The sequence below is a fragment of the Homalodisca vitripennis genome, chromosome 3 (genome assembly GCF_021130785.1).
Source record: "Homalodisca vitripennis isolate AUS2020 chromosome 3, UT_GWSS_2.1, whole genome shotgun sequence".
NCBI lineage: Eukaryota > Metazoa > Arthropoda > Insecta > Hemiptera > Cicadellidae > Homalodisca > Homalodisca vitripennis.
The window spans coordinates 32,135,702-32,163,178 of record NC_060209.1 but is presented as its reverse complement, the minus strand read 5'-3'; the positions used below and the strand labels follow the sequence as shown (position 1 = coordinate 32,163,178).

Here is a 27,477-nt window from a genome sequence, read left to right as displayed (position 1 = left end):
GTCATTATTGGTTAAGTAATGCTGAGAAAATTTGAGATCAGAAATGTTCATACAGATACGATGTTAAGAAAGTCAGCACTTGGATTCTTCAAGACAATCACGTAGACTTATCTAGATATAAGATAATTAAAGTTCAACTATCTCACATGTATTTTCCATTACCTATTTATTTTATCTTCTTCCTAATGATTGCCAATTAATCGAAAAAATGTTCTTTAGTGAATAAGACTGTACTTTATGATCTTTTATTATGATTGATATTCCAGGTTTTATGGTGCTGAGATCATCTCAGCACTAGGTTACCTGCACGAGGAAGGGATCATTTACAGAGACCTCAAGTTGGAGAACCTCCTGTTGGACAAGGATGGACACATCAAGATAGCAGACTTTGGCCTCTGTAAGGAGGATATCAACTACGGACAGACAACCAAGACATTCTGTGGCACACCAGAATACCTAGCTCCAGAGGTCAGCTTCATTATTTCTTTTGAGACTCAGTTAGGTACTTTAACATCTGTAAAGATTAGTAGCATATGGCCGGAAGTTGTGGTTTTTAATTTAGCCATAAAGATTAAATTTTTTTTTTAACAGTCTTCAAAAAAGAGGGGTTATACAATTCAATCTGTTTCTATGTTATTTTTTTATGTTTGCCATACATTTTTTCACAATACTGAACCGATTTTGATCAATCTGTTTTTGAATGAAACAGGGCTGGCTTATAATGGTCTGACACACATTTTTAGGATTGTACAAGTATGTAACCAGGAAATTGAATTGAAAGTTTTATTTATAAAACCATAATATGAGGAAGCCAGGCAGCAAATTACAGACATGATTTTTTTCTTTAAAATTATTACAACTTATCTCAAAAATGTCAGAAAACATTTGGTGTTTGGCTTCGGAATGACGTTCATATTGGAGGAAACATAAAAAATTTGTACTAGAGCAACAGGGTGAGAATGATTGCTGAGGTTGGAATTTTCCAAGTCACTATCTAATAATCTAATTGGTTTCCCATGAACACTAAAAAACTGAAAGACTCTTACATAAATCTTGTGCCAAAATATAAACTCGCCAAACCTCGCTGTACATTAAAATCTATTGCTCAAATGATAAAGCAGCAGCAGAAAACAGGTGACTATTTTGTAGCTGAAGAGACAGAACACAATGGTACCAATATTAAAGTTCAGATAAATATTCAACTTCAATAATGAAGCCAGAAAATGGCGTACTATATGAATTGTTCGTCATTGGTGCTGCCATGACAGTCGATTATGATTTTTTACTAAACTTTATAATTTGATATAAAATTTTTTGTGTATGAAAACCTCAAGTATCTTGTATAAAAATACTCAGCATATCTCTCTGAGTACAGTAATACATAGATTACATCATAAGCTGTGTTCAGATGTGAATAAATACAATATTAAAAATCTTTTTTCAAAAGACGAGTTTGACATTGGGGAACACATACAAAGGACTCACCTGAGTCTTAAACCAGTTCTAGGGTAACATATTTCATATTTTCTTTGTAAATCACAGTTGTAAAAAATTAAAAATTCGTGGGGACAAACCTAGGAAAGATAGTAAGGTGAGTAAATTAAAAATTCCAAAATAGCTCAAACATTCTAATTTTATTCTAGTTTTAGAAAATATATTGTTTTTTTATGTAGATTTTTTTAGTAGTACTTGAACATTATAATGTTACCATACAAAACATATAATTATGGTATAAAACACATAATACGTGATACTCTTGAGCACTGAGTGTCTGTATAAACAATGTTGGTAACAAAAATAGCATTAAGTACAATGCACGGAGGAATGAACTGATCAATGAAATGATCGCACTACTTTTTTATGACTGTCATTGATGTCACATTAACATGAAGGAACAAAAAAGGCATGATGTTACTCAGCTGTTCATTATATTTCAATTATGAATTTTACATACTATTTTATAAAAATCAAATAATTTTATGATGTTTTGGCTATCTTGTAATTTTGTTGTTTATGTTTAACTATTCTTTCTGGGTTCACCCAAACTTATAAGACATTTACTTACAAAGAATTTGAGATATTTACGTTATGGTTAGTATGGATCATAGTAGTCTAGATAATTCAGAACAAAATGATACCAAGTATAACTAGGCTTATATAGTAACGAAAGATTTTTACACATTTTATCAAAACGTTCTGCAAATTACCAGCCAGTTAGAGGAAAATCAACTGCTGATTCAAGGGTTAAACAAGAGTGACCACCACAGAGATCAGGATGTCCTTTTACAGTTGTGCTGATTTTCTGTGTTTGACAGGTACTGGAAGATAATGACTATGGACGAGCCGTAGACTGGTGGGGAGTAGGTGTGGTCATGTATGAGATGATGTGTGGACGGTTGCCTTTCTACAACAGAGACCATGATGTTCTCTTCACACTTATACTTATGGAAGAGGTAAGCTAGTGTGAGCAACTCCACAAAATTTGTTTGTTTAAATGTCATAATGTGGTGCACGTAATAAATCCAGCTCTCTTGATACCATATCCAAAGTTTTTAAATAAAGAAAACATTTTAGATATTTTCAAGCCACTGTTTATATGTTTAGACCGACAAAGTTATTATTTAACCCTTTGCACGCCAACGTACCTATATTACGGCCGTCGGCTACTCAACTGAAAATCGCCAACTGCCGTAATATAGGTACGTCACGTTTTTCACCTGTAATTTTCTTATAATTCATCTGATTACCGCGAAATTTTGACTAATCGATAGTCGATTAGTTGCTTTGAAACCACAAAGTAGTTTATTCCTTTATGGACTGTTTGTTTGGTCGTATTTGAGCTTCGCAGCTGTTGGATTGTTTGGTCGAGAGTGAGGTTACGTTCGTGTTGCTGTGCGTTGTTTAAGTTTGTAATTCTCTCATTACTTTTGTTGTTAGGGCATTTTTTATTATGCCCCTTTTATTAGATTCATTGGTACTTTGGGATTATACCGACCACACCCAGACATGAATCGTTATTTGACATTTAGTTTCTACTGATTAATAAATTAGCGTAGAACAATATTTCGTCAATATAAAACAAGAATTGTTTTATCGCAAACCCCTCCCCATCCTCAGACAGTTGACATTTAGCTTCTACTGATTACTAGATTAGCGTAGAACAATATTTCGTCAGTATAAAACAAGAATTGTCTTATTGCAAACCCCTCCCCATCCTCAGACAGAGGTCAAAGTCGAGCGGTCTAGTAGATAACGTGATTGCAGAGTCTCGCCAGCCGTTCGCTTTGTTGTACTTCTGTATTTTACCCCTACATTTCTCCAAACACAAAAATTCAATAAAAACAAACATTACCAAACAAAAACTAAACTCTTTATTGAAAAAAAACACACAAAACTTGTTTATACTCTTGATCACACTCCGCCACCTAAAATGCGAGTGCCTCCGGCCGAAGGTGCTGCCGAAGTCCGCGCTGATGTCAACGAAAGAAAAACATCCCTCGAGATAGTACCTATCAGTAAAATATAATTCTAGAGGGGCTGATCAGAAATATAAATTGAATAGTAATGGAAAGGAAATTATGTACCGTGCAAAAAACGTAAATAATCATGTGATGCCGTGCGGCCTGCCGTAATCGGGATTCTCGAGAAAGATGCGATAACAGCGACAACAATACCGATCACAATACCTGGAAATGCTTGTTGATTGATGGAATGTTAGTTCTGTTACTCAAATACATCGTTTTATAACGTTCTAAGTTCATTGAAAAAGTTTAAGTGAATCTGACCTCATTAACAATTGATCATCTTTGTAATTTTGTAATTAAAGAGTTGTTTTTTTCGTTCTATCATGTTTATTTCTATAAATTTATATTTTTGTGTTCTTCATACTGGTGTGGTTAGTATAATCCCAAAGTACCGATTTATTTTAGTATAGTGTCAAATATTGATTTGTGAATATATTGTAACATTACATACAACGTCCATGCAACTTACAAAAACTGTGCCCGTGTCACATTTAGTGAAAAAAATCACAACTGGACTTCTATATAAGGTAGGCTTTTGAAATTTTGTAGTTAGGTTAAGGGGTAGATATAGTTTACTGGGATATAACAGGAAATCAGCATAAATGTTTTTTGAAACCATTTATTTGTGCTACAAAAAGTTTTTTTTTTTATTTTTAATTTTTTTTAAATTTTTTTTTATAAGTTTAGATTACATTTATGCAACTACAATTTACCAACTGAACAAGGGCATTTTATAAGCAAAAAAATGGTAAAGCAATCATCAATATCTGTTCAAAAAATAAAAAAATTATGATACATTTTGTGAAAGCTTGCAAAACAGCTGAAAATGCCCTTGGTGTTTTTGGGTAGTACTTTTGGAAAATAGGCTGGCGTGCAAAGGGTTAAGTTTGAAAACAAATTAAATGTTCATAGTTTCTTGATTTTTTGACAATTAATTTTGAAATGATGGCATTTTGTTTTGTATAAGATGAGTAACAAAAATTCTCTCACTCCTATCTCTTTTTTGAATGTTGGTGAATCACTGTACATTACATTGTTAAATTTATTTCTTGATTTCATCACTTGCTGTAGTTTAACTTTCGAATTGGCAACTTACGAGTAGCAAACCATCTAAATCAAGCCTAAGATGGTAATCGCCTAGTTACGGGCAGTCTATATCTAGCTAAAAATAACTATTGCCAGGTGATCCATGTGTGTTTTAATATTGTTCCTTAGGCAACACCATCATTACTACAGGAATCTGAAAGGTTCATTAGTTAATTTTAGTGGTGCTTTTTTATTGCTGGAATTTTACAATTGATTTTAAAAGAATTTGTACTATGATACTTTGTAATTAATTGGTATGTACGGGAGAATAATATTTTCAGACAAATGTATGTATTTTTACAAAGTACAGCAGTAATTACAAATGTTTGCATGTTTGTAGGTCAAGTTCCCCAGGAATATATCTGCAGACGCTAAAGACCTCTTGAGTGGACTCTTGGTAAAAGATCCTTCAAAGAGGCTTGGAGGAGGGCCGGAAGATGCAAAGGACATCAAGGCACATAACTTCTTCAGATCCATCAACTGGACAGAACTTAATCAGAAAAATGCAAGTGAAATTAAAATTTTACATTCAATTCTTCTATTGTAGAAGTTTTTTTTTAACAATGTACTTATAATATGTCTTATCCAAAGGTTGCGTGAGTTTGTGTTGGAGTGTATTAGGCACATGCCCAAGAATTTAATTTATTTCTGAGGGGGAGTAGTTGGCGATATAAAGGAGGTATACTTTCTGGAAAGTAAGGTCTCTAGAGATCCTTTTTATTATTTGGAAAACCTTAAAAAGTAAACATATGGAAAATACGTTTACACTATTGTTACAACTAAAATCCACCTTAAATTAACCCATTGAGTTAGTAGTTATATGAACCTCTGAAGGCCTCGTAATAACAATTAATTTAGGTGAAAATGTGTGTTTAGTTACCATAACAACTTTTTTTATGACAGAACAATGAAATTTGAAAATTGTTAAATAATTGTTCCTCTACATTGTTACATAAAATTTAAAGAAAAAAATGGTTTTGTCCTATTGTTTGCCAAAATTCCATTGGAAGTGCTAGGAATGCTGTCAAATATTATAGGCCTATCAATAAAAGAATCTTTGGAACCAGAGTAAACTAGGTGTATGTCTAATACAGTATTTCTAGGTCTACAACAGTCAAATGTACTTTCCTGTTTTGTTCATCTTCATGATCTGAAGGAAGGATAATGTCATTCGAGTTGTCCTGGCCGGGAAATATTAGATAACCTCCATCCACAGGGTCTGAGTTGTCTACAACTAAATTATTAGTAAAATGGTTTCTAGATCGAGGTATAATGTAATCTTCAAGGCTTTCATCACCATCACAGTCACTTTAATTATATACTCATAATCACTATAAAACACTATATCAACTACAGAATCACACAAGTTAACACGTTCCGTCTTTACACATGATGTAAACAAACCATCAGGGAACACAGTGTACAAGATGAGCTATCAGCTGATCAGAAGCGAAACAGACACAAAATATTATATTATTAGGTTGTAGCATCTACATGGTCATAAATAGTATGTCACTTTTAACAATCTTTATTCCACTTGTCTGGATGTCTCTTGTGGTGTGCCACAGGGCTCTGTCCTTGGACCATTGCTTTTCCTAGTGCTGCGTATCGGTATTCAATGTTGTTGAGGCCCCACGTTGTTGTGCGCCATTTTGCTGCAGATCGCGTTGGTCGCCATCTTGCTCAAGATCTGCCCAAAGCTAGCTGTGTCCTTTTGCTACGGTCCCCTCGTTTGTTTGAAACTCTGCCACGTTCCAGACCCACGTTTGTTGTCCCAATTTTCTCCCAATAGGTATTCAAAATGTGCTCCCTCTCATTGGTTATGTAAATTACTTCGTGTTGGCTAACTCATATTATTCCAAGTTGATACCAAATAACTATCAAAATTTAGTGGTGTTGTTGATATCACCAACAACAAGTCTATATCTATGTCAGGTTTTTAAATAGATTGAATAATGGTTAAAAAAAACTCAATATCACTCCATTAAAGTTCCTATCACACTTCTTTATAGATGGGATACTCAAATAAAAGTCAAAGCAAATGACCTTGATGTCAATTTATTTTATATTACACTGTCCATACATATATAATTCCACTCACCTTGCTTTGATAACTTGAGAATTTAACATAACATCCCATCCCTTATTAAAACTTCAATACACCATAATACAGTTTCCTATTAATTTTATCACTACTGTCCAGGAGGATCCACATGAGCACAACCTCCTTGCTTCAAGTCTAGAAAGAGAAGAAGGATTCTCCGTATAAAACTACGCATACCGACTCAAAACAATACTCATCCCCTCTCCCGTTCAAATCAGCGTCTTCACGATTAAATATAATTTGATTCTTTTCTTATAATTGTTGAAATTTATCACGTTCACTATAATTAATCAATTTAAGTCTTTCTATTTTCTTTTATTATTTTTCCAAAGCTTTTTATTTAAATTTTTAGCAACATGTGCTTTATGACGTCATCAATATGTAAGTCATTTTATCCCACAATTGGCTTTTCTGCGTAATTTTATTTAGTACTTTTGTAAAACACGAATTTTGGTTATGTTTAATTCATTTTAATTAATTAAATTTGTTCCCGTATAAAGTTTTAATATATTTCTCCGTTATTAATTGAATAAATCTCAATTCCGACAACATGTGATTCACTGACGTCACAGTGCCGATTCACTGACGTCACAGTCTGCCGATTCACTGACGTCACAGTCAGACGTCTGCCAATTCCCCGTGAATATTCAAATGTCGTAATTTGACCTGTTACACTAGTAATGATTAATGACCTAAGTGAGAATGTGCCATCGGAGGTTGTCTTGTATGCTGATGACACTACTATCGTCAAGAAGCATTTAAGTTGCAGCTAAGCATTGAAAAATTTTTAATTAAATAAAAATTAGCTCAAAATTGGTTGGCTGCAAATCAGTTGGTATTAAATGAAGAAAAAACAAGTACTTGGCACAAAAGAAAAATCTCCAAAAGAATGACAGTTTTACAAAATTTCTGGGCTTAACCCTTGACCCAACTCTGTTGGAATCAAAATATTATTAGCCTCAATAAGAGTATTTTTGCTCTGAAGCGCCTTAGTGGTGAATTAGATGGGGACAATCTCCGACAGGCTTACTTTGGGCTATTTCAGACTCATATTAATTATGGTCTAAATTGTCTGGGGTGGTGCTTTTTTATCACAAGAAATATTTCTAGTAAAGAAAAAGCTGTAAGAGTCATAGCAGGAGCTACTAAACTTGGAACGTTGTAGAGAATTATTTAGAAACCTCAGAATTAATACTTTGTTTTCCCTCAACATTATTGAATGTTTGTTATATTTAAAAAAAGTGCCCTGAGAAAGGTTAATTAAGAAATGAAATACATTCTTATGATACTAGATTTAGTTGTCTTGTTGATTTACCATATCATAGGTTAAACAACAGTGTTAAAAGCCAGTGTTACCTATTTTTGTGACTTGCTTTATACATTTGTAATGAAATGTCTCTTTGGTGAATAAACATTCTATTCTACTCTAAACACTTAGCAAGAGACATACTAACGATATCTGGTAGAAATATGGTGAACAGTGTAATGTCAAATGCCGAACACGTGACTCAGCGTTCAGTCCTGGCTGAGCGCCATGTAAACAGCGTGTGTGTCTACCTCTTTGGGTTAGTTATTTCTTCAAGAAGTAGAGTAATGACTTGCATATATAGGAAGCAATCCTCCCATCCTTTTAATAATTAAAAGTTATGACATACTTTTAACTTCATTATTTAAGTCACAAATTGTATCTTTCTTTATATAAAAGAACAACATCATTATTGCTTGTAAACATAATATAAATACAATTTGTGTGCCACACTGTCAGTTGTCTACTCAGTCGTTGTCCAGGTTTCTTGTTGTGGTGTCCAAGCATTTGTTGTATAACAAGGCCCCTTTGTAGCTAGGCTTCTTTTTGTAAAAACTTAAATTGTAACTTGACAGTGTAAACTCTATTGTATTTCTAATGTTATGTTTATGTAGATCTCTGTATCTGTCTTGGTTGGTTCTTATTGCATGCAAGATGGTTTCTATTATGAACAGTGCCATTGCTATTAGTATTTGTAGTTCTTTGAAAGATTCTTGACAGCTGTCATGTTAGTTGAACTCTGTAAGGCACTGGATTGCTCTTTTTTGCTGTACGAGCACTCTTCTCAAATTTGAGCTTGTTGATCCACCTGATAATGCCAGGCCATACCTTAGATGGCATTCAAAAAGTGCAAAATATGCAATTTTGGCTGTTTTAATCCCTCTTGATTGTTTCGTCTGTCTGATGACATACGCTCCTGAACTGAGTTTTTTACAAAGTTGGTCAATATGAGTTTACCAGGTCAGGTTCTTATTTATTACTATTCTAAGGTATTTGTGCTTTCTTCTTTCTTAAATTCAGGTAGTCCAACCTCAAAGGTTTTTTAGTAGATTGCTTTTTTTTAGAAGTATTAGTAGTATAGTTAAGGCAATATTTTCTATTATTTTTGAGAATGTGGGTAGTATAGAAATGGGGTGATAGCTGCTCATCTTTATGGTTGGTCCATTTTTTAAGTTTGGGTAGACTTTAGTGGTTTTTAATTTCAATAGGTTCTAGTTTGTCACCTTGTTTAGTCCCACGTTGGTGGTGCTATTTTGTAAGTGTTCAGGTTTATCTGCTCCACGTTGTTAGTGCCGATCGGGTACACACTGGGCTTTCGTAAAGCGTGTTCTGCTCCCGATGGGGTACACATTGCTATGCATTTCCTTATTGCATTTTATTGTTTTCTTGTCTTGGTGGTTTGTTAAATTTGATCCCACTCTTAAATAAATACCTCAGACTATCGTGTTCCACGTTGGGCACACGATTGCTTAATTTTTTAGGTAAATAAATTTTTTAAGGTAAGGGGCTGTGATGAACTAGGATGAATATGCCCTTGGCCTTCACCATGTTCCACCCAATTGTTGTAATGCATAGACTACGCACTGTAAATAGACCGTTTAAAAAATAGTTCATATAGATCTGCATATAACATGAGGGACTACCTGAAGGTTATATTTAAATAATAAAAATATGTTTTACTGCGATTCTTTGTTTATTTACTTTCTATATTATTTCTCTGATAGATATCCAATAATCCGGCATGTATCGTAATTCGGCATGCCTCAAGTGCTGATCATGCTGGATTAATGGAATTTTACTGTACATTTAGTATAGTAAATACTGTTATATACACATATTAAAAAAATTAAATATGTTTAATACACGAAACATTACAATTTAAAGATATGATAGTTTGTCGATATTCTTTAAAAAGATTTCACTGATAATTTTATTCATAGGATTGTAACTAACTATTACAGATAACACCACCGTTCAAGCCGCAGGTGAAGTCGGACACAGACACTAGATACTTTGACACAGAGTTCACGGGGGAGAGCGTGGAACTGACGCCGCCAGAACACCAAGGCCCACTAAATAGCATCGCGGAGGAGTACGAGCAGCAACAGCCTTACTTCCCTCAATTCAGCTATCAGGACCTCGGCTCCACTCTCGGCAGTTCCACAGCCATCAGCCTCAGTACGGGTTCGTTGGTGCAGCAACACTGACTTTACTCCACTGTCCGGCTCTAAACGTGGTAGAGTTCACGTAACTTTTACAATATTCATATTGAGTAATTTTTACTCTCCATTATTTTTAAAAACAACTGCTTCTAAACCATCAGTAGTTTCACAATAAAAAAGAAGGTTAAATTTAAATTAATGACAAATATTAAAAACGTAAAATTTCAACAAATATTTCAGATTTTTAAAATTACTCTTATCGTCTGTGTTAATATCTCCTAATTATAAATAGCTTTAATAAGCAGATGGATATATTTTGTAGGCACATTATGTAAATTGTAATTGTGACTGTAAATCTGACACTCCTACCACAAAAACATTTTAAACCGTCTTAATATCTGCATTGATTGAACCACATGTTTTTATTCATCTATGAGCAATAAATGTGCCAAAGTATCTAAAACTACAATATTTATGTACAATAAGTCAAATGTGAATCAATACTTTGATAACGGTTAATTTAGAATTTATTATTAAAATCTTTTTGTGGTAGGAGAGTTAATTGTCTATGTTGTCATTTTTATTGTTAGTACAATCAAATTTGAATAATAGATACTATTTACTATTAATCATACTTCGGCTCACAACCAAAGAACCCTTACTGAAACATCCTTTTTTGTATTCACTGGAAATTTACAAAATACGATTAGAAGAATATTTTGGTCTTCCAGTAATTTGTAAATTATAAAGAAACCTTGTGTTTTGCCTGTTGTCGGATTTCCTTCAGCCTCTGGAAGCGTATATGTATACAATGACAAGGAGGGTTAATTGCTAGCTGTCACAAGACTGAAAATGGCCAGAAGTCATTAGATTGTGGAGGACAATCTGTGTAATGTAATATCGAGAAGAAATTGACAGGACAAGGTCATATAGCTAGCACGTATACATATTGAATAAAAATTCAAATGATTGTTAGAACTATACATATTTATTTATTGACTTACTGTTTGTTAAATGTGAATATTACTGTAAAATATTGTTCGGAGGATATAATTTTTCCACAAAACTATTATGATGATAAAAAATATATTGTTCAAGCCCAGTTTAATCACTGTACTATGCGGAAATTTACTAGTAGCCTATGTGTGTTTAATGTACAAGTTGTATGTATATATAGAAGTGTACGATAAATATTTAAATACAGTAGACTGCCAAATTGGAACCGTAGGTCATGTGCTTGTGCATCATCCAGGCTTTCCTGGAATATTTTTGTTTTAGGAAATATTTTTTTTAATCCAGAGAGTCATATGGGTACTCTTCTTTTTGAGCATTTGCGCGCATTAATGTATTTGATATTACATTTACATGATTAGTTTTTGCTAAAAGCTATCGGGCATTTATAATATTTTCATTCGTGCCGTACTTGAATCAATATTGTGTTAAGTGTTATTTGTTTATTATTAATTTATTTTTGAAACTGTTTATAAGAATTCAGATGTTAAACAGGTCCTTGCAAATATGAATGTTTAAAAGAAGTCAAATGCGAAGTACAACATTTTTTATTTAATGGTATGATACATTGATTACTGTATCACGTACATCAATAGCTTTATCTGGTTTCCAGTTGCATAACTGGTTACCAGAAGATACAGTTATTAATGCATTACTAGTCACCATTAATAGAAAAATAAGTAATAATAATGTAGTGTTTTAATATTATTTTCTATATTACCACATCTCAGAATTTATTTTTGATTTATCCTAATATTATCATTTTACAAAAGTTGTTAAAAGATAACAAACTATCTACATTTTTAAGTTATTACATTGTTGTTCCGTTTGTTATTTATTTTAATTAGTTACTTTCATTATATGTTTTCAGTCTAAGTCATCTTATTGTGTTACTCGGTTTTAACTTTAGATTGGTTAATGAATGCTATGGTTCTCAATCTGTTGAGTAGATATCAGTATATCGCTTACTATGATTTCATTTATCTCAGTAATTTGATATTTGCATGGACCTAAATGATGAAAATAAGATTAAGAGACATAGAGGTTGTGATTGTATGTGGAATGTGTTGTGATGTATAAACCTACTTATCATGTATTGTAGTGCTTCAGTAGTTATAGGTGTACGCTGTTAAAGAGGCACATTTCTTGCAGCTAAGGGCGTGTAAAATTGTCAAATATGGTTATATTTCCTTTAAAAATTATACTATATGTTACGTTTAAAAATTTCACAAGAATGTTTGTTGAGACAGACATTTAAGCTATTCCAGTCCTGTGATAATATTATGAGTCAACGTATTAATTTAAAGATGAGGTCTTAAAATCTGTATACGGTTTAAAAATATTATTGTTAAAATCATTAATTTCGAATAAAGTCGCAAAATTTCAATTACAGCACAGAATATGAGAACTAACTGTACATTACTGGCTGAATCAAACTTTTTAAATTTCAAAGTAAAGCACAAGTGTTAATTACAATGTTTTATGTTATAAAATAATTATAGTAAGTCTTCTGTAAATATAACACATAGGCGCAGAATGTTTAGGTTTTGCTGCAAGGAATGTGGTTTTATCTTTATTCCAGCAAAATTGTCAATAAACTGTATTTATAAAATAAATTCAGTTTAAATTTGTATTTTAAATACAATTTTGAATATCATATCAAAGGAATATCATAATTTCATGAATGGTCAAGGAGTAACAATTTCAGTTCTGGTTCGGTTTTTTGTTTGAATTAAAGATTACAAAAATTAAAGATTTAATCAGTGTCTGATGACTTTGGCTGTAACTGTTCTGCAGAAATCAGATTGATCTTGTTCTGGAAGTTTTGCTATTAAATAGTATGCAGTCAACATTAAAAAAAAAACACACACAAATTAGACTTGGTGCCTAATTAAATTGCTTTTTATTTAGCCAATTAAAACAAAAGTACGTATTTGCCATAGCAAAACTTTCAAATGAGCACATAAATAAAAGTATAATGCATTTCAGTTTGTCAAAAGTATTTCAACTTGGACAGTCATATAAACTATTCCTTGTATGGACATATAAATTTACTGTTTATAAGTGATCAGTCAGTCCATAGAGTTCTCTGATATCTAGTTTTACGTTTTGTAAACCACAATATAAAACAATTACCATACAATTCCAACGAATTTCCAAGGTAATTTAATAGAAATAAGATGAACTTATTGACCAAATCTATATGCTTGAGTATGTTGTTTATTGTTGAAGATTTACAAAAAAAAACAATGAAAATCCTACAGTACATAAAAAAGCAATGCCAAAGCATCGGTGAAGGACATGACCAATGTACATATCAGTTCTTGATTATTGTAAAGTAATTTTCATTGCATACTTGGGGAATGGATAGTAAAATTTTATGGACGTGGTTGTTTAATTTAGTAAACAATCCATAGGCGTGGTCGGTTTTGAGCGCTATATACTGTCAGAAGTATTAAGACTAGAAATTACTTTGCTTTTATCAGCTTTCTTCGCATATTAATGACAAAAAACACAACATATTTAGCTATTAAAAACTAATGTCCCAGTGCTTGTTAAAGGTTTGCGTAAATTTATTTTCTCAAGCTCAAATAAATATAAAAGTACTAACAAAATAAAGGTGATAAAGTGGCAGATTATTTCGTAAAAATAACTTTTATCTTCATTATTACTTAACGAATCTTGAGTTTTATAATATAAAATTACTTTTAGTGCTCATTTCTTTGGAAATTGTCAATTGCAAAATAGATCTGTCATATAATCAATTATTGTGGTACTAATTTAAATTATTTTTTATTGATTATTAAATTTCCCTTTAATATGGATCATATGGCATAAAACCTGACCAGAAGATGATTTAAGTTACCTTGACTTGACCTCAAAAACCTAACCTGATGATCATCTCTCAGAAAAAGTGTGTAAAATAACAAGTAACGTATCACGTTTGTAAATAGAAAATATTTTTGGCATCATTTTATAATCTGTTTTTCCTTTTGAATATTTACACCTGTAATACAGCAAGAGTAGTGTAGATGCTTGGTGCCATGTGGTATGTATATTTGTCAACAATAATGTTTTATGTATATTTTATTTTATCGATGTGCTTGCTGTAATATATACTTATCATTAGCTCAATTGTTTACCCTTTTCTTAGTGTTCTGATTGTAGTGTAGTCAAAGAATTCTTGTTTGTTTGTAGTTCTATATTGTTTTGCATGGTAAATGTTAGGATGAATGCCCCTTAACTCTCCGTCAGTTTTTGCAAACTATTTGCTATCACTACACTTTTTAAATTAACATCTTCTTTCCTTTATTTGTATTATATTTGACTGTATGTGCATTTTTGTAATGTCTATTTTTCAGTTGTACATTTTTAAACTGGGCTGTGCTTGAAAATTTACTGATAAGTAAATTTGCTTTACATAAATAATCATTATTGTTATCTCATCATATGTTTACTGTTTAGTGCATTGCATTTGGTACTAAACCAATATAATCCTGTTAAGGTTTAGTAGCTTTATCATCATATTTATTTAATTGCTTTTACGTTGATTGTTATTGTTCAGTATATATTGATTGATGTGGAACCGCAAGTGGTGTTCTCGACGACCTGTCGTAGTACAGACATTCCTCTTGTGTATGTAAATTGAGGATTGAAAGTAGCTAGTGTGTGGGGTATCTGAGACACCGAGTTGTGTTTGTAAATACATTGTATAAATCAATTAACTGCTGTGAAAGAAAGAAAGAAGACAGTTTGCTAGTGTAACTAAACTATTGTTGTGGATTATGTAATTAATTGCTACACGCAAATTTTTATGGACACATTTTAGGCAATTAAAATTAGCAAAATTTTTAAGCTTGACGGCGATGATACGAGTGTGATTACATCTTGTTCGTAGTGAACTGAGCTTACTTGTTAATAAAGTTTTTAAGTGCTACCCTGCACGTACATTTTGTATAAAGTAAATTCAAGAAAATAAAGATGTATGATAATAACAATTAGTAGTAACATATCATACAATGTAAAAAAGCAAAAAATTATATACTATATATATATATATAAATATATACACCTGTTTTTGCCTTGTTAGTTAAATAAGTTTACAGTGTTACAATGTTGAACTAAAAGGAATTGATAAAATGTAATAAAAAATGAGCATATTGTAATATTGTAAGTTGGTGCTAGGAAGGTGTAAGTACTTGTGTGTATTAACTGATATGAATGAAAATAAATCTTGTATAATGATTTGTACAATTGAGTTATTGTTTATTAAGTTATGACTCCTGAATCAAAGAAATTCAAATCGTCAATACGTCTTGGACTTGAATCAGTCTCAATCTCCATAGATATTCTTGTAGCTGGCTATGGGCAAAATTGTCAATACTACATCTAGACTTAGACTGTTTGTCATGTCTGAATGTAAATATTGTAAATATATGAAAACGGCTTCTTGGCAAGCAGTCAATTTTTAAATCTGCCGTTGGAGGTCCAAAGTCAGCCAGAGAAATAGTCAAATATATTTTAATACAACAGTTATTCCATTTTCTCCTTGCAATCTTGTGCATAATGATTGTACACAATCATTGCAACAACACTGACCTCAGCAGTCTAGCGATTTGTGTTTCAACGAGCATGTGCTGGTCACGGTAAATTAACAAAATTGGTTCAATGAAACCGGTTTTAACCCTAGTGCTGCAGTCGTGCAAACTTCTTTAATTGGTGTGCCCAGTCATGCAGTATGCAGGCCTTCACTTTAAAAATACTAAAATTTAATTTACTATATTGTTGTAATTTAACTTTTGTTCTAAGAAATGCTCTATTGCAAAAGATAACTATCACTGAGATATTTTCTTCGCTCTTTATTTTGTCGTGTATGGAATGAAAAGCAACAAAAGTTTTATAAAAAATTCTAACTTTGAACTCTCATAACAAGTAAAAAAATATTTGTAAATAAATCCAAAATAGCAAAAATGTTTAGAACTTTATTAGGAATAATATCATATGTAATATATTACAATAGAATTAAAATTGTATTTATGGCAATTTGTTTATAAATTTGTAAGAGTGACCTAATTTGTATGTTCATAACTGCATACTATATTTGATTTGTAACAGCGGTTATAAAATACAAATGTAATTTGTTTTGTACACTCAAAAGAGTATAATATATTATTGTTATTAATTATTATATGGGCATTAGCTGCAAAATTATCAAAAATGGGGAAGTGTAAAAACTGGATACAAAAACTTTGCATACCCTTAAAGTTTGAATCTAATAATCGAACTATGCAGTTAAAAAAAATAATATTACATATTCATCTCCACTAATATTTTAATGGAATTATTATGACACAGAATTAAGAAGCTCACCTGATGATCCAATATCCATGTTTGAGTATTATTTACGCCAAAAACTAGTTAATTCAGAGATGAAAAATAACTATAAACTGAGTTGCAATGGCAGGAAAAATGCAAGTGCAATTGAGCAGGTTTTAGAAGTGAGCTGAAAGGAAAGAGAAAGTTGCCAGTGATCATAAAAATGAAAGGATGGTTTGTAAAGATAAGAAAAGTCATAAGTTACACGTTCTGAATAAATTGTTATCTTCCATCTTTTTGCCAGGTTTTACTCATTTTGCCACACTATGCGGCATGGTGGCGGATTCCTAGAACAATATATATATATATTGATATACATAAACCTATGTATATTACAGTGCGCCGCCTTCATTCTAGCAACTTTATAATGGCATGATTCGTAAGTAGTATAATTATATTAATCCTTTATATATTTTATTATGAATATGGAAAATTAAATTTACAATTTTTCCACCTCCAAATTTTGCGCCCCTGTGTGAGTGAATTATTTTATGTCTGGCTTGCTTTATTGCGCAGTATAATATTCAATCCTTATCCAGGCATGGCTAGAAAGTGCTGCAATCACTTGGTTAAATAAGGAACTAAATTGATATTTCACTATTTGCAGCACATACTATAGCAACTGCTGTTTAGAGTTGATTTTTTTATCTATTTTTTTAGTGCCACTATACCTGCTATAGTGTATAATATCAATTTATTGGGCTCTTAATGCATTTGGTGGAGCCAAACAAAAATATGGTATTTTTATATCTATATAAATAAAAATGAATTTCCATTCGTTAGTCTCGCTAAAACTCGAGAACGGCTGAACCGATTTGGCTAATTTTGGTCTTGAAATGTTCGTGGAAGTCCAGGGAAGGTTTAAACTATGAGAAAATATAACAAAATTGCAAGGAAAATACTAAAAATGACAATTTGATTTTTCCATACAAACTGTTCTTACCTATCATACGTTTGATTGATGAATTAGTTTAAGTACGTTGTTGGATGTACTCTGTTGAGTGGCAAAAGCGTGGTCTGCCACATGTGCACATATTAGTTTGGTTAGTTGATAAATTAAGGCCAGAAGACATTGATTCCATAATTTCAGCCGAGATTCCCGATGAAACACTTAACCCAAAATTGCATGCAGTAGTAAGTAAACATATGATACATGGACCTTGCGGAGTTTTCAACAACAACTCACCCTGTATGGTCGACGGCAAGTGTTCTAAGCGATACCCTAGAGCATTGATTGCTGAAACCATCTCGGGAAATGATGGTTACCCGTTGTATCGTCAGCAATCAGTTGAGGACGGTGGGCGATCTGTAATTGTGAAGATAAAAGGACAACATTTTGATGTAGACAATCATTGGATTGTGCCGTACTCTCCAATATTGTCCAAAACTTTTGAAACTCACATCAATGTGGAATTTTGTAACTCTGTCAAATCGATAAAGTACATATGTAAATATGTTAACAAAGGTAGCGATATGGCCAAGAGGTAAGTGAAAACGAAAGTTCACCGGGTCAGCTAGTTATAAATAAAAATAGTTTTAATATAGATAAAACTATAGCTTGAACTATATACTGATTGATACATTTACGAGAAAATAATAAATAACCAATAAAAAATTTAAACCTAAAGCCAGTAAACGTTGTAAGAATTGTTTGAGAATTGCATTCAAACCCAGTTATTCGAAAGGCTCAAATACTGTAATTTAAATCCATCTCTATAATATGATGTACGTGGTTATGCAATTAAGTAGGGATACCTAGTAAGTCTACACTGTGAGGACAACTATTCTACCTGTGATTTTACTTGAGCTGAGCGAAAGAACAGTAATGGCCACTCTTGGGTAATGGCTTGACAAGGTCATAGGTTTAAGTTGATTACAGAGTTTAACCCTACATCGGGCGCTAAACGGAGTTTTCCTCCGTGTATTTTTTATTATTAAAAAATAGTACTACTTTTCTGATGTTGGTAGTCGTTTCCGCAGTGTACTTCACGAGCATCTTTCGGGGAATCGAAACAACAGTCTCCCGCTTATCTTTGTCAAAATCTGTCAGTGTGAGGTCTACTTCCGTGCGAGACTGGACGATTCCTCCGTGAGCGCCCGATGGTGTGTTTGTAGTGCTTGGACGAAATCTCCGTGAGCGCCTTATTGTGTTTAGTTTTTATGGAGTAATAATCCGTGTGCGCCTAAATGTGTGACCTGTGATGGTTTCTTTTTAAGTTTTACAATATATTTTATTTGAATTTTGTGAAATGGAAAATGAAGACGAGAGACTTGTCAGTACAGTACCAGGGTGCTAGGAAAAATTTCAGTACTCTTTATGGAGTGAACATTGTCGTTATAATAACCAGAAGGAAAATGTTTTGAAACTTTATGTAGTGTGTAAAAAAATTTTGGTAAAGAATAAATTTTGATTTCAGAGTAATAATTGACATTACAATTGTTATTATCTAAAAAATTGAAGTAAGTTGTTTTTGTAAGAAGTTAAAAACTAAGTTAATTTCCATATATTATTACAGTAGGTTAAACATCTTTACAATTAATTGCATTATTTCTTAAAATTAATCATGTTGTTATTATATAATAACATTTTTTAAGATTTTGAATTTCTTGTTTGGAAAATTCATTACATAAGAGAGTAATTTTTATTTAATTTCTAAAAATGAATATATTACATTGTAATTAAATCAGTATGAATATTTAAACAAATAAAAAACAGTTTAAACGACTATGATATCCATTATTCGCTAACCTGGAGGAAACCTCCGTGAGCACCTGATGATGTTTCTAATTTTAAGCGCCTGATGGAAGGTTAAGCGTGAATTCAATTATTGCATCAAATTTTGCCAATTGGCTCTTGTGTGAATTAGAAGAAATAATTTTGTACTTCTAATTACATTATAAACTTCACTTTCTATTACTTTAGTGATGCTTAGTTTGTATTTTGCCTGAGATGGATATGAGTTTTTCTACCCAAAAATTATTCAAAATTTTCATTCTGATTCCTTTATATTTTTTTCATAAATTTTAATATATACAACCAGTACTTTCTTAGGAGTTGTTGCGTTTATGTTATAAATAAATCCAACATTATGGTTGAACATGTAATCTAAACACATGTGACAGCACGAGAGAACCTGATGGATTTGACAGGTTGGAACACAGGTGTTAGTCTCTCTTGTCAGAGACCATATGTCAGTGTTTACTAGGAGAAATACTAAAGAAACAAAGTATTGCTGACATTGTTCTCCTATTAGGAAATGGTATTATAGTGTTTTTAATAGATGGAACTCTTTTCTTAATATCAAAAGCTGCAATTAAAAAAAAAAGTAAATTTAAACTGTGATTTAAATATTGGAACTGCACTATCCACAAATTGAAAACATCATAAACCTGAAAAGCAAAAGTTATTACAGTACAGTATATAAATCTTAGTTAAAACAAAAACGACTTCTCTCATCCACACCCAAGCCATAGTTCAAGTCGACTGAAGATATAAGAAAGAAAGTTGGTGATGAAGAAGCTCAAAATGAACTCTATATTGTTTACACATCAGAAACACCCAGACTACAAAATATAGTGTAATCTAGGTAAAGAGGTTCTCATAGTCTCAATCATGTGCATATTTAGTGCACTACAATACATTACAATCTAAGCACGGTGGAGCAATTGAGTTTTCTACACATAACGAAATTATTTTGGAAGGATTGAATCAACAAGAATGTTGAGTTTAGCTCCAGTTCGCCTTCCACTTAGTGCAGTGTCTGAAATTTCATGCTTGCCAATGGCACAGTAAAGCTTGTACAATGGTTATCGCAAGTTAACCAAGTAAAGCAAATATAGAGCGTGGCTGCTGCTTAAATGGATGACTGCTGAGCGACGCAATTCTTGCAAGAAGTCCTTGCTTGCCTGGTCGTTGTTCGGAAGTCACCTTTAAACCATTTGTCCACAGGTTAATTATCAAAGAAGGGATTCTTAGTCATAACTTCGCCTGGTGAAATAAGACCCTTTACTTTTACCACCATGACAATTATTTTTTATACACTCAATTTAGTATTAAAAAGTATAAGTATGCATAGTGACCCTGACATGTATTAAACATTTTTATCGCATTTGTTACACAGTATAGGCCGAAAATGAATTTTTTTTAGGAGCTGTGTAAATTTGAAACTGATAAAAAAAAAAAAAAATAGCTGTTATTTAGAGTTTTGTAAGGGAATAGTTGTTATATCTTAGATTCAAGATGTTTTTATTGTCATTATGCATAAATACAGATGCAATAGACAATGTCAAGCTATGCTACTGAATAGATTACATTACACACAATAAATTAAAAAACCATATTTCCAAACTAATTCACTTGTGTGTAATACAAGAAAATTATCTTTTCTCTGTTTAAAGTTTGTTATTGATTGATGGAAGGTTTGAAAGGATAACAGGATTTCGGGACACTTGCCATCGTCATAGGTTATAAAAGGTATATAACACAACTTTTCGAGCATTGGAATCTATCCTCTCTTCATCAGGTGGGGGAGGTATTATAAATACAAAAATAAAGAATGGAAAGAAGTAAAGAAGGGAAAGAAAAGAGTTAAAACATACCCAAAAGCTGCTTGGAGTCCAGTCCAGGCGTTGTCACTGCACAGGATACAAGTCCCGAGCACAAACCACAAGTACGAGTTATTAACAATCACACTAGCACTGGCTGCATTCCAGTGACATTCTTTATGCATTGAATCTTCACAGTAGTTACAGTATATTCCCATATCAATATATCATAGTAAGGTATGGCTTGTATGAAAAAAGTCATACTCTGTAATGTTAATGCTAGCTGTATATTTATTCCTCTTTGTCTCACTCACAAACACACACACACACACATGTATTCGGAAATAATCTGTTGTCCATTATTAATTATAAATGGTTGTTAATTGTATATTTACATTTACCAGAGACTGGTTATAAAATGTTTATTGATAACATTTAATAGCTGTTAAAAGTGACAACACGTTATTCTCAATGACTTCCATCAGACTGCCAAATATAAGAGTGTTGTTTGGCCACTATACTTAGACTTTCCAACCTGATGTAGCCTCTAGCTGTATTAATTAAACCTCAAAGATAGGAAACAACCTGGCAACACCACATGATTCTTATTGGTTAGTTGAACACCTCATCAACAGACTCCTCCTTTAATGTACTTCTTTGCGGGTGCTTCATATAGTCAGTTTCATTTAATTAACAGATTAAAGAATCTATGTCATCAGAAGAATTAATGCCATTAGTGACCTTAACACTGCCAAAATAGCCTATTACTCCCTTTTCGAAACATCTTTGAAATGATCTGGGGCACCTTATCTAAGGCAAACATGCAACGTTTGCTTATTCTACAGAAGAGAGCTAAAAGAACGCTTTGAGATCCATCACTCAGAGAATCCTATAGGGAAAAGTTCAAGGACGAGTTTCAAAGTTTCAAGACGAGATCACAAACTGCACATGTACAACACCCGACAAGTGACACACTCACTGCCTCCCCAACTACACCGCCTAACCAAATATGATAGAGAAGGCAAGCTACATGGAATCCAAAGCTTTGGAACGCACCCAGCAGTGATCACTTCTGGCTGGTTTATACCTTCCAGTTGAACCTACCACTGGGCACAGTAAAAAACCGATGTGTCACTAATTTCTGTACAACCTTATGGATGTCCAGGAGCGGCACATCACTAACCGCAAATGTCGAGATTCTGAGGTGCAAGGGTAATTCAATAGGTCTAGTCTACTGCGGTAGATGAGTGTTGGAATTGGTGGGGTTCATTCCCCAAGTATCAGAGGTTCTAGCTAGCCTCAACAAGGGTGTGCAACCCCCTGCCGGCTTTCACTGGAGAGGCTGGTTCAGAGCTGGCCTCCCTTCTTCTGGGGGGACATAACTTTGAGATTAGTGCCCTAATTCTTCCTCATGGATCTCGATAGGAGGTGATCCCTACCCCCTAAGCTTACCCATCCTGAATATCATGTCACTCCAGAAGCAGCGCTAAGGTTCTTATAAAACCAAGTGCAATTTATAAGCTTCTTGCCCTAAGAAAGAGAAAAAAAAAACTTTGGAACCATTTTCCAGCAGCAGTGAAGGGGACAGGCAATCAGTGGCTGAAACAGTGGTTCGGCAGATGTCTAAAAAAACATCCATTCTACTCCTTTGATGAGTTTTTTTATCTTAATTTATACTTTACTTGCTACCAATGTTACACAATGAAAAACTTTACTATACGTTAATTTTAACATAAAACTGTTCTTGATGAATATGTTAATAAAGAATGTTGTCTATTGGTGGCCTTTTGTTTCATGCAAATTTGTATCCAAGCTGTTCCTCAGTGTAGACTAATGATAACTTTCTTTAGAAACCAAGCAGTTTAAAACAACTTTTCCAAACATATCTTTTAACACCTCATATCATTCAAGGTTCCAAAACGGAAAACTAATTTATCAGCTATTAAGCATTATAATAGAGCAAAACCATGGTTGGGTTTATAATTACTTACAACTGTCATTGTCTACAACATTTTGAGAACTACACAATGACATAGCAGCAACAGAACTCAACATAATCATTACTATGATTTATCTGTATAACTGATAACAACCAGTCCTGGTACAATGTCGACTAATAAATACATAATAAGCTGCTTTACTTTTTAATAATTTGTTTGCAGACAGAATGACTTATTTATTTATATTTTTTTATTTTCACATCCATCAAGAAGGAAATGGCGTCAAATACATTATTAGATTTGCATAAAATCATATTGACATTTATTCTTGAAGCATAGTTCTAAATCCCACATTTAATGAACTGGTTTAAAGATAAAACTAGACAATGGTTTTATTTTTGTAAACAAAAAATGGAAAAATCGTTCTGTAATTTGACATCTCAATTCACAAGATCAATACAATTTACATACGTCTCTTTGCACTTTTAATATGGTGGTTATCTTTGTACAGTAATAAATTGTTTTGAATGGAAATATGTAAAAATTAACCTAGTAACCCACTGTCCAACAAGCCAAGATAACCTCATTATTCTAAATATTGGCCATGAATTGTTGAACTATAGAATTATCTGACAATTTTTGTCAGCGTTGGCATTGGGTTCCAATGCCGATATTTATTAAACCATACCAGAAAAGCTCTATTTACATGTTTTTAAATATACAATTTTCAACTAATTTTTAATTCATTGTGTTGTGAGGAAAAATTATTATAAAGATTCATCCTTAACAGAAACCTATTCAAATCTCATTATGGCCAATCAAGTACTATCTTGAAGTAAACGACCTGACAGACACTTTCAGGGTTACATGTTGATAATTTACTAACGGTAGTATAGTTCTGGTTAAATATTTCCCTAAATCATACAAATTTAAAACCTTAAGATTTGTAACTTGTATTGTCTTTTTAGATATTCCAAAGAAGCATTGAATTTTGTTTAGGTAATTCCTCAACATTAAGGTATGTATTACTATTATAGTTTGTTTTTTAATCCATTTCATTTGTTCTGTTATGTCATATTCAACAGTTCCATAGAGTTTAAAATTCTAAATTACCATTATTTTTCAATGTGTATTTACATAATTAGAAAATGTAAAACTATATAGATTTATCATGGTAAATCAATAAGGTAAAAATAATAAACAGTTGTTAAAATACAATATTACATTTTATATGACTTGAAAGTTTAAACTATATTAGAATGGCTTCATTATAAAATATTAATAAGTGAGTTTTATAGCTTATTAAAAACCTGCACTGAAATTACTTTTAGTCCTTATTTTTGGTTACAGAGTATATCAGTTGATTCAGTTCAAGCCTTTGGGTACCAACGTCCTTATATTCGGATATGCCTGTAACTGTTTAAAAAATAATAACTCCCAAATATCAGGACGTTAAGAGTGTTATTTTTGTAAAACAATTGCATTTATTGTATACATCTACTATAAATATTTACTATTAATATTTATAAATATTGTCTTTGTAATTTGGGTTTCCACTGACATCTTGTAATCGTTAATACACTATAAATTATCAACCTAAAATATGTAAAAATCAAACTTATATTACAAGTATATATTATTATAAGTATTTTTCAAATTGTTATAAAACGCTTTGTATAGTGTAATTTTAATGTAAAACCCATACAACTTTTTCATTCTAGTTTTATCTGTAATGTTTAGTGAAATAACATATATCAAGTACTTTTCATTTAAAAGTTGTATAAAGAATTTTATTCCAACTCAAAGAGGAAAAGGATTTTTGTAAGTACATTGTTTTATTTTTACTTATAATTTTTACATTATTTTACAACAAATACTATATTTACTGTTAAAAAATTATTTATGTACGATTTTTAAATAATGAATTTTTACAAAGATATAAGGAAGTTACAGGAAAAAATATAAAATAGTGCTCGACAGTCAAAAAAGTGTTCAGTGTTCTTCGGCAATCCCTGGGTAAAAATTTTGTCTGGTATTCTTCAGACACAAAGAAATATTTTGGCCTGGTACCCAAAGAGTTAAAGGTACAGACATACGTCCAATTGCCTTTATCAGGATTTTTTTAATATTTGTTTTTGTTACAATTTTTTAATTTGGGAGGTTTAAGTTGAATAACTCATAATAATGGGAAAACCAAAAGGCAGTACAGTTCATACCAAGGTCTTGAGAGAATGAGAATATTGTGTTGACTATTTCAAAGAAATGAAAACTGTGGACATCAGTTTGAAAAGAAACATAAACAATTAAAACATGCTATTAATTTATATTAATTAAAAAATTAGAATATGTGCTAATGAAAGCTGGAGTACAAAACTATTATTTTTCATGTTTTACAGTTTAAAAAAATGAGAGAGACAGAAAAACAAAAACTGATTTCATAATAAATTTATTTTAACAAAAGCTTCACACTGATGGTTGCTCAAATGTTGATTTATCATTACTCACCTTAATATTACACTAATTACACATTAAAAGTTCTTGTTGTGGTCCAAACTAATTAAATACGAATATAATGAACACTTTAACTATTTTGTGTATCTATTTTATACACACAATGCTTTCTTTTAAGGTCAAACTTCTCAGTTTGATACAAAAACATTTCCTTCAGCTTCAGGCCATGGAAAAGTATGGTAAAAAATCACTCCATGTCACTATGGTCTTTTGAATAATACAAGAGAAAACTCCTTTTATTTCATTATGCAGCAAATTTTTACCAACCTCCATAAATAAGTTGATTATGAACGGTGTATCAAATGAATGCATATGGCCCTGGATATAAGGAAATATTGCATGGAAATTGATTGAACGAACATACACAATGTATTATTCAGGTAAAATAATGTGATGTGATGAATCAGGTTAATTGAGTAAAAGGTTTATTGATTAATTACAATGTTAAAATAAAATTTTGTCATTATTTACTTCCAATCCAAACCAGATTCATTACCACAGGACTGACTATCAGAAAAAATTCAAACACCATATGATTATGCATTGTAATTTTATGCAATCCAATTGTTTTTTTCACCTTGTAATAGGCCAAGTCTCACTGGTAAAGCAGTGTCTTTTTATGCAAATGTAAAATATTTTGACATACAAGGCATGTAACAATGCAAATATGTGTGTATCAATACGATGATACACAAAACCTGGTATAATAATTAATGAAAACCACATTTGGCCTCCAAAAAGTATATTTAAATTCGATTGGCAGTTAAAGTGTCAAACATAATAACAAAAAGTATTAAAATTTAAAAACAAAAATTTAGAGTATTCATTGCAATTTAGACTATAGAAAAACTTTACTTTTACTGTGTCTGTTAGATTATCTGTAGACACACTGACACTAATGGTAATGCATGAAACAGCTGTAATAAATGTTTTAGTTTATGTAACATTACACAAGTTCGTGTTGGTTAAAAATTTGGTGATATCTCAAAATTTAAATTTAAAACAAAGGAGGCAGTACCTCATGTAAACATTCTTTGTTGCTGATTGAAAAAGTACTGAAGAAACAATGATTGCTGATATTACGAATAGCATTTTTCTGATATATTAATATTAGTCTTAACCATTTTTGGTGCTATTGTGATTTTTACATTGTAAAACACTCTATTTTATAATCTATGAAAATTTTTTTTCAATTTTAAGCACTGAGTTTTAGTTATGGAAAATTACAATCCTACAACTAAACCGTTGATGAAGTTGCATTTTTAATTAAAAATTAGTGTCACTAAAAAAATTGATAGAACAACATATGTTTACAGGAAATTTTCTTTATTTTAATGGCCTTAAGGCATTACTGAGACATTGCTTGTGTATATATTTCCATGTACCGAATAACATTTATAACCAAATTATTTTATTTAGAATTTATAACAATATAAACTATCATATATAAATCAGCTGATTATGTGTGTTTTACTAATCAGCTGTTTTAAACGAAGCAAGAATACTCTCATAAGATTAATATTGGAACTTTAGAAATCTGTGGGGTAAAGCCCTGTAGTCGGATGTACTTTAAAATCACAAAAGCACATCTAGAGTATAAGAAATTTTGATTGATACAAAATATGTATATATTATAATAGTTTTAGATACATAAAATGACCAAACAAAAACTAATAAATTCCTAAATGTTAATACAAATGAACAATGAATGCATTTTTAAAATTTAACAATGTTTAATACTACACAGAATACTCACACTCATTTACTGATATTCATATATGACTCAAAGAGAACCATTGTTATGTATACTGTAAGTAAAAATAAATAAGGTGAACAATGTATTAAATATTTATTTCTTACAACTCACTGATGTAAACTGAAATTGTATCTATTAATTTTGCAAAACATTGAC

At 31.8% G+C, this 27,477-nt stretch overlaps 1 protein-coding gene across 4 annotated transcripts in view; it reads left to right on the top strand.

Annotated features, from left to right (window-relative positions):
* LOC124356773 (RAC serine/threonine-protein kinase) overlaps window positions 1–15,444 on the top strand; it is a 52,129-nt gene extending 36,685 nt beyond the window's left edge. For all 4 annotated transcript variants that reach the window (XM_046807966.1, XM_046807965.1, XM_046807968.1 and 1 more), the window contains exons 7-10: window positions 267–468; window positions 2,316–2,453; window positions 4,951–5,115; window positions 9,982–15,444. In XM_046807966.1, the coding sequence (XP_046663922.1) occupies window positions 267–468; window positions 2,316–2,453; window positions 4,951–5,115; window positions 9,982–10,227 (751 nt within the window). In that variant the 3' untranslated portion in view covers window positions 10,228–15,444. The remainder of the gene's footprint in view (window positions 1–266; window positions 469–2,315; window positions 2,454–4,950; window positions 5,116–9,981) is intronic.
* The last annotated feature ends 12,033 nt before the right edge of the window (window positions 15,445–27,477 follow it).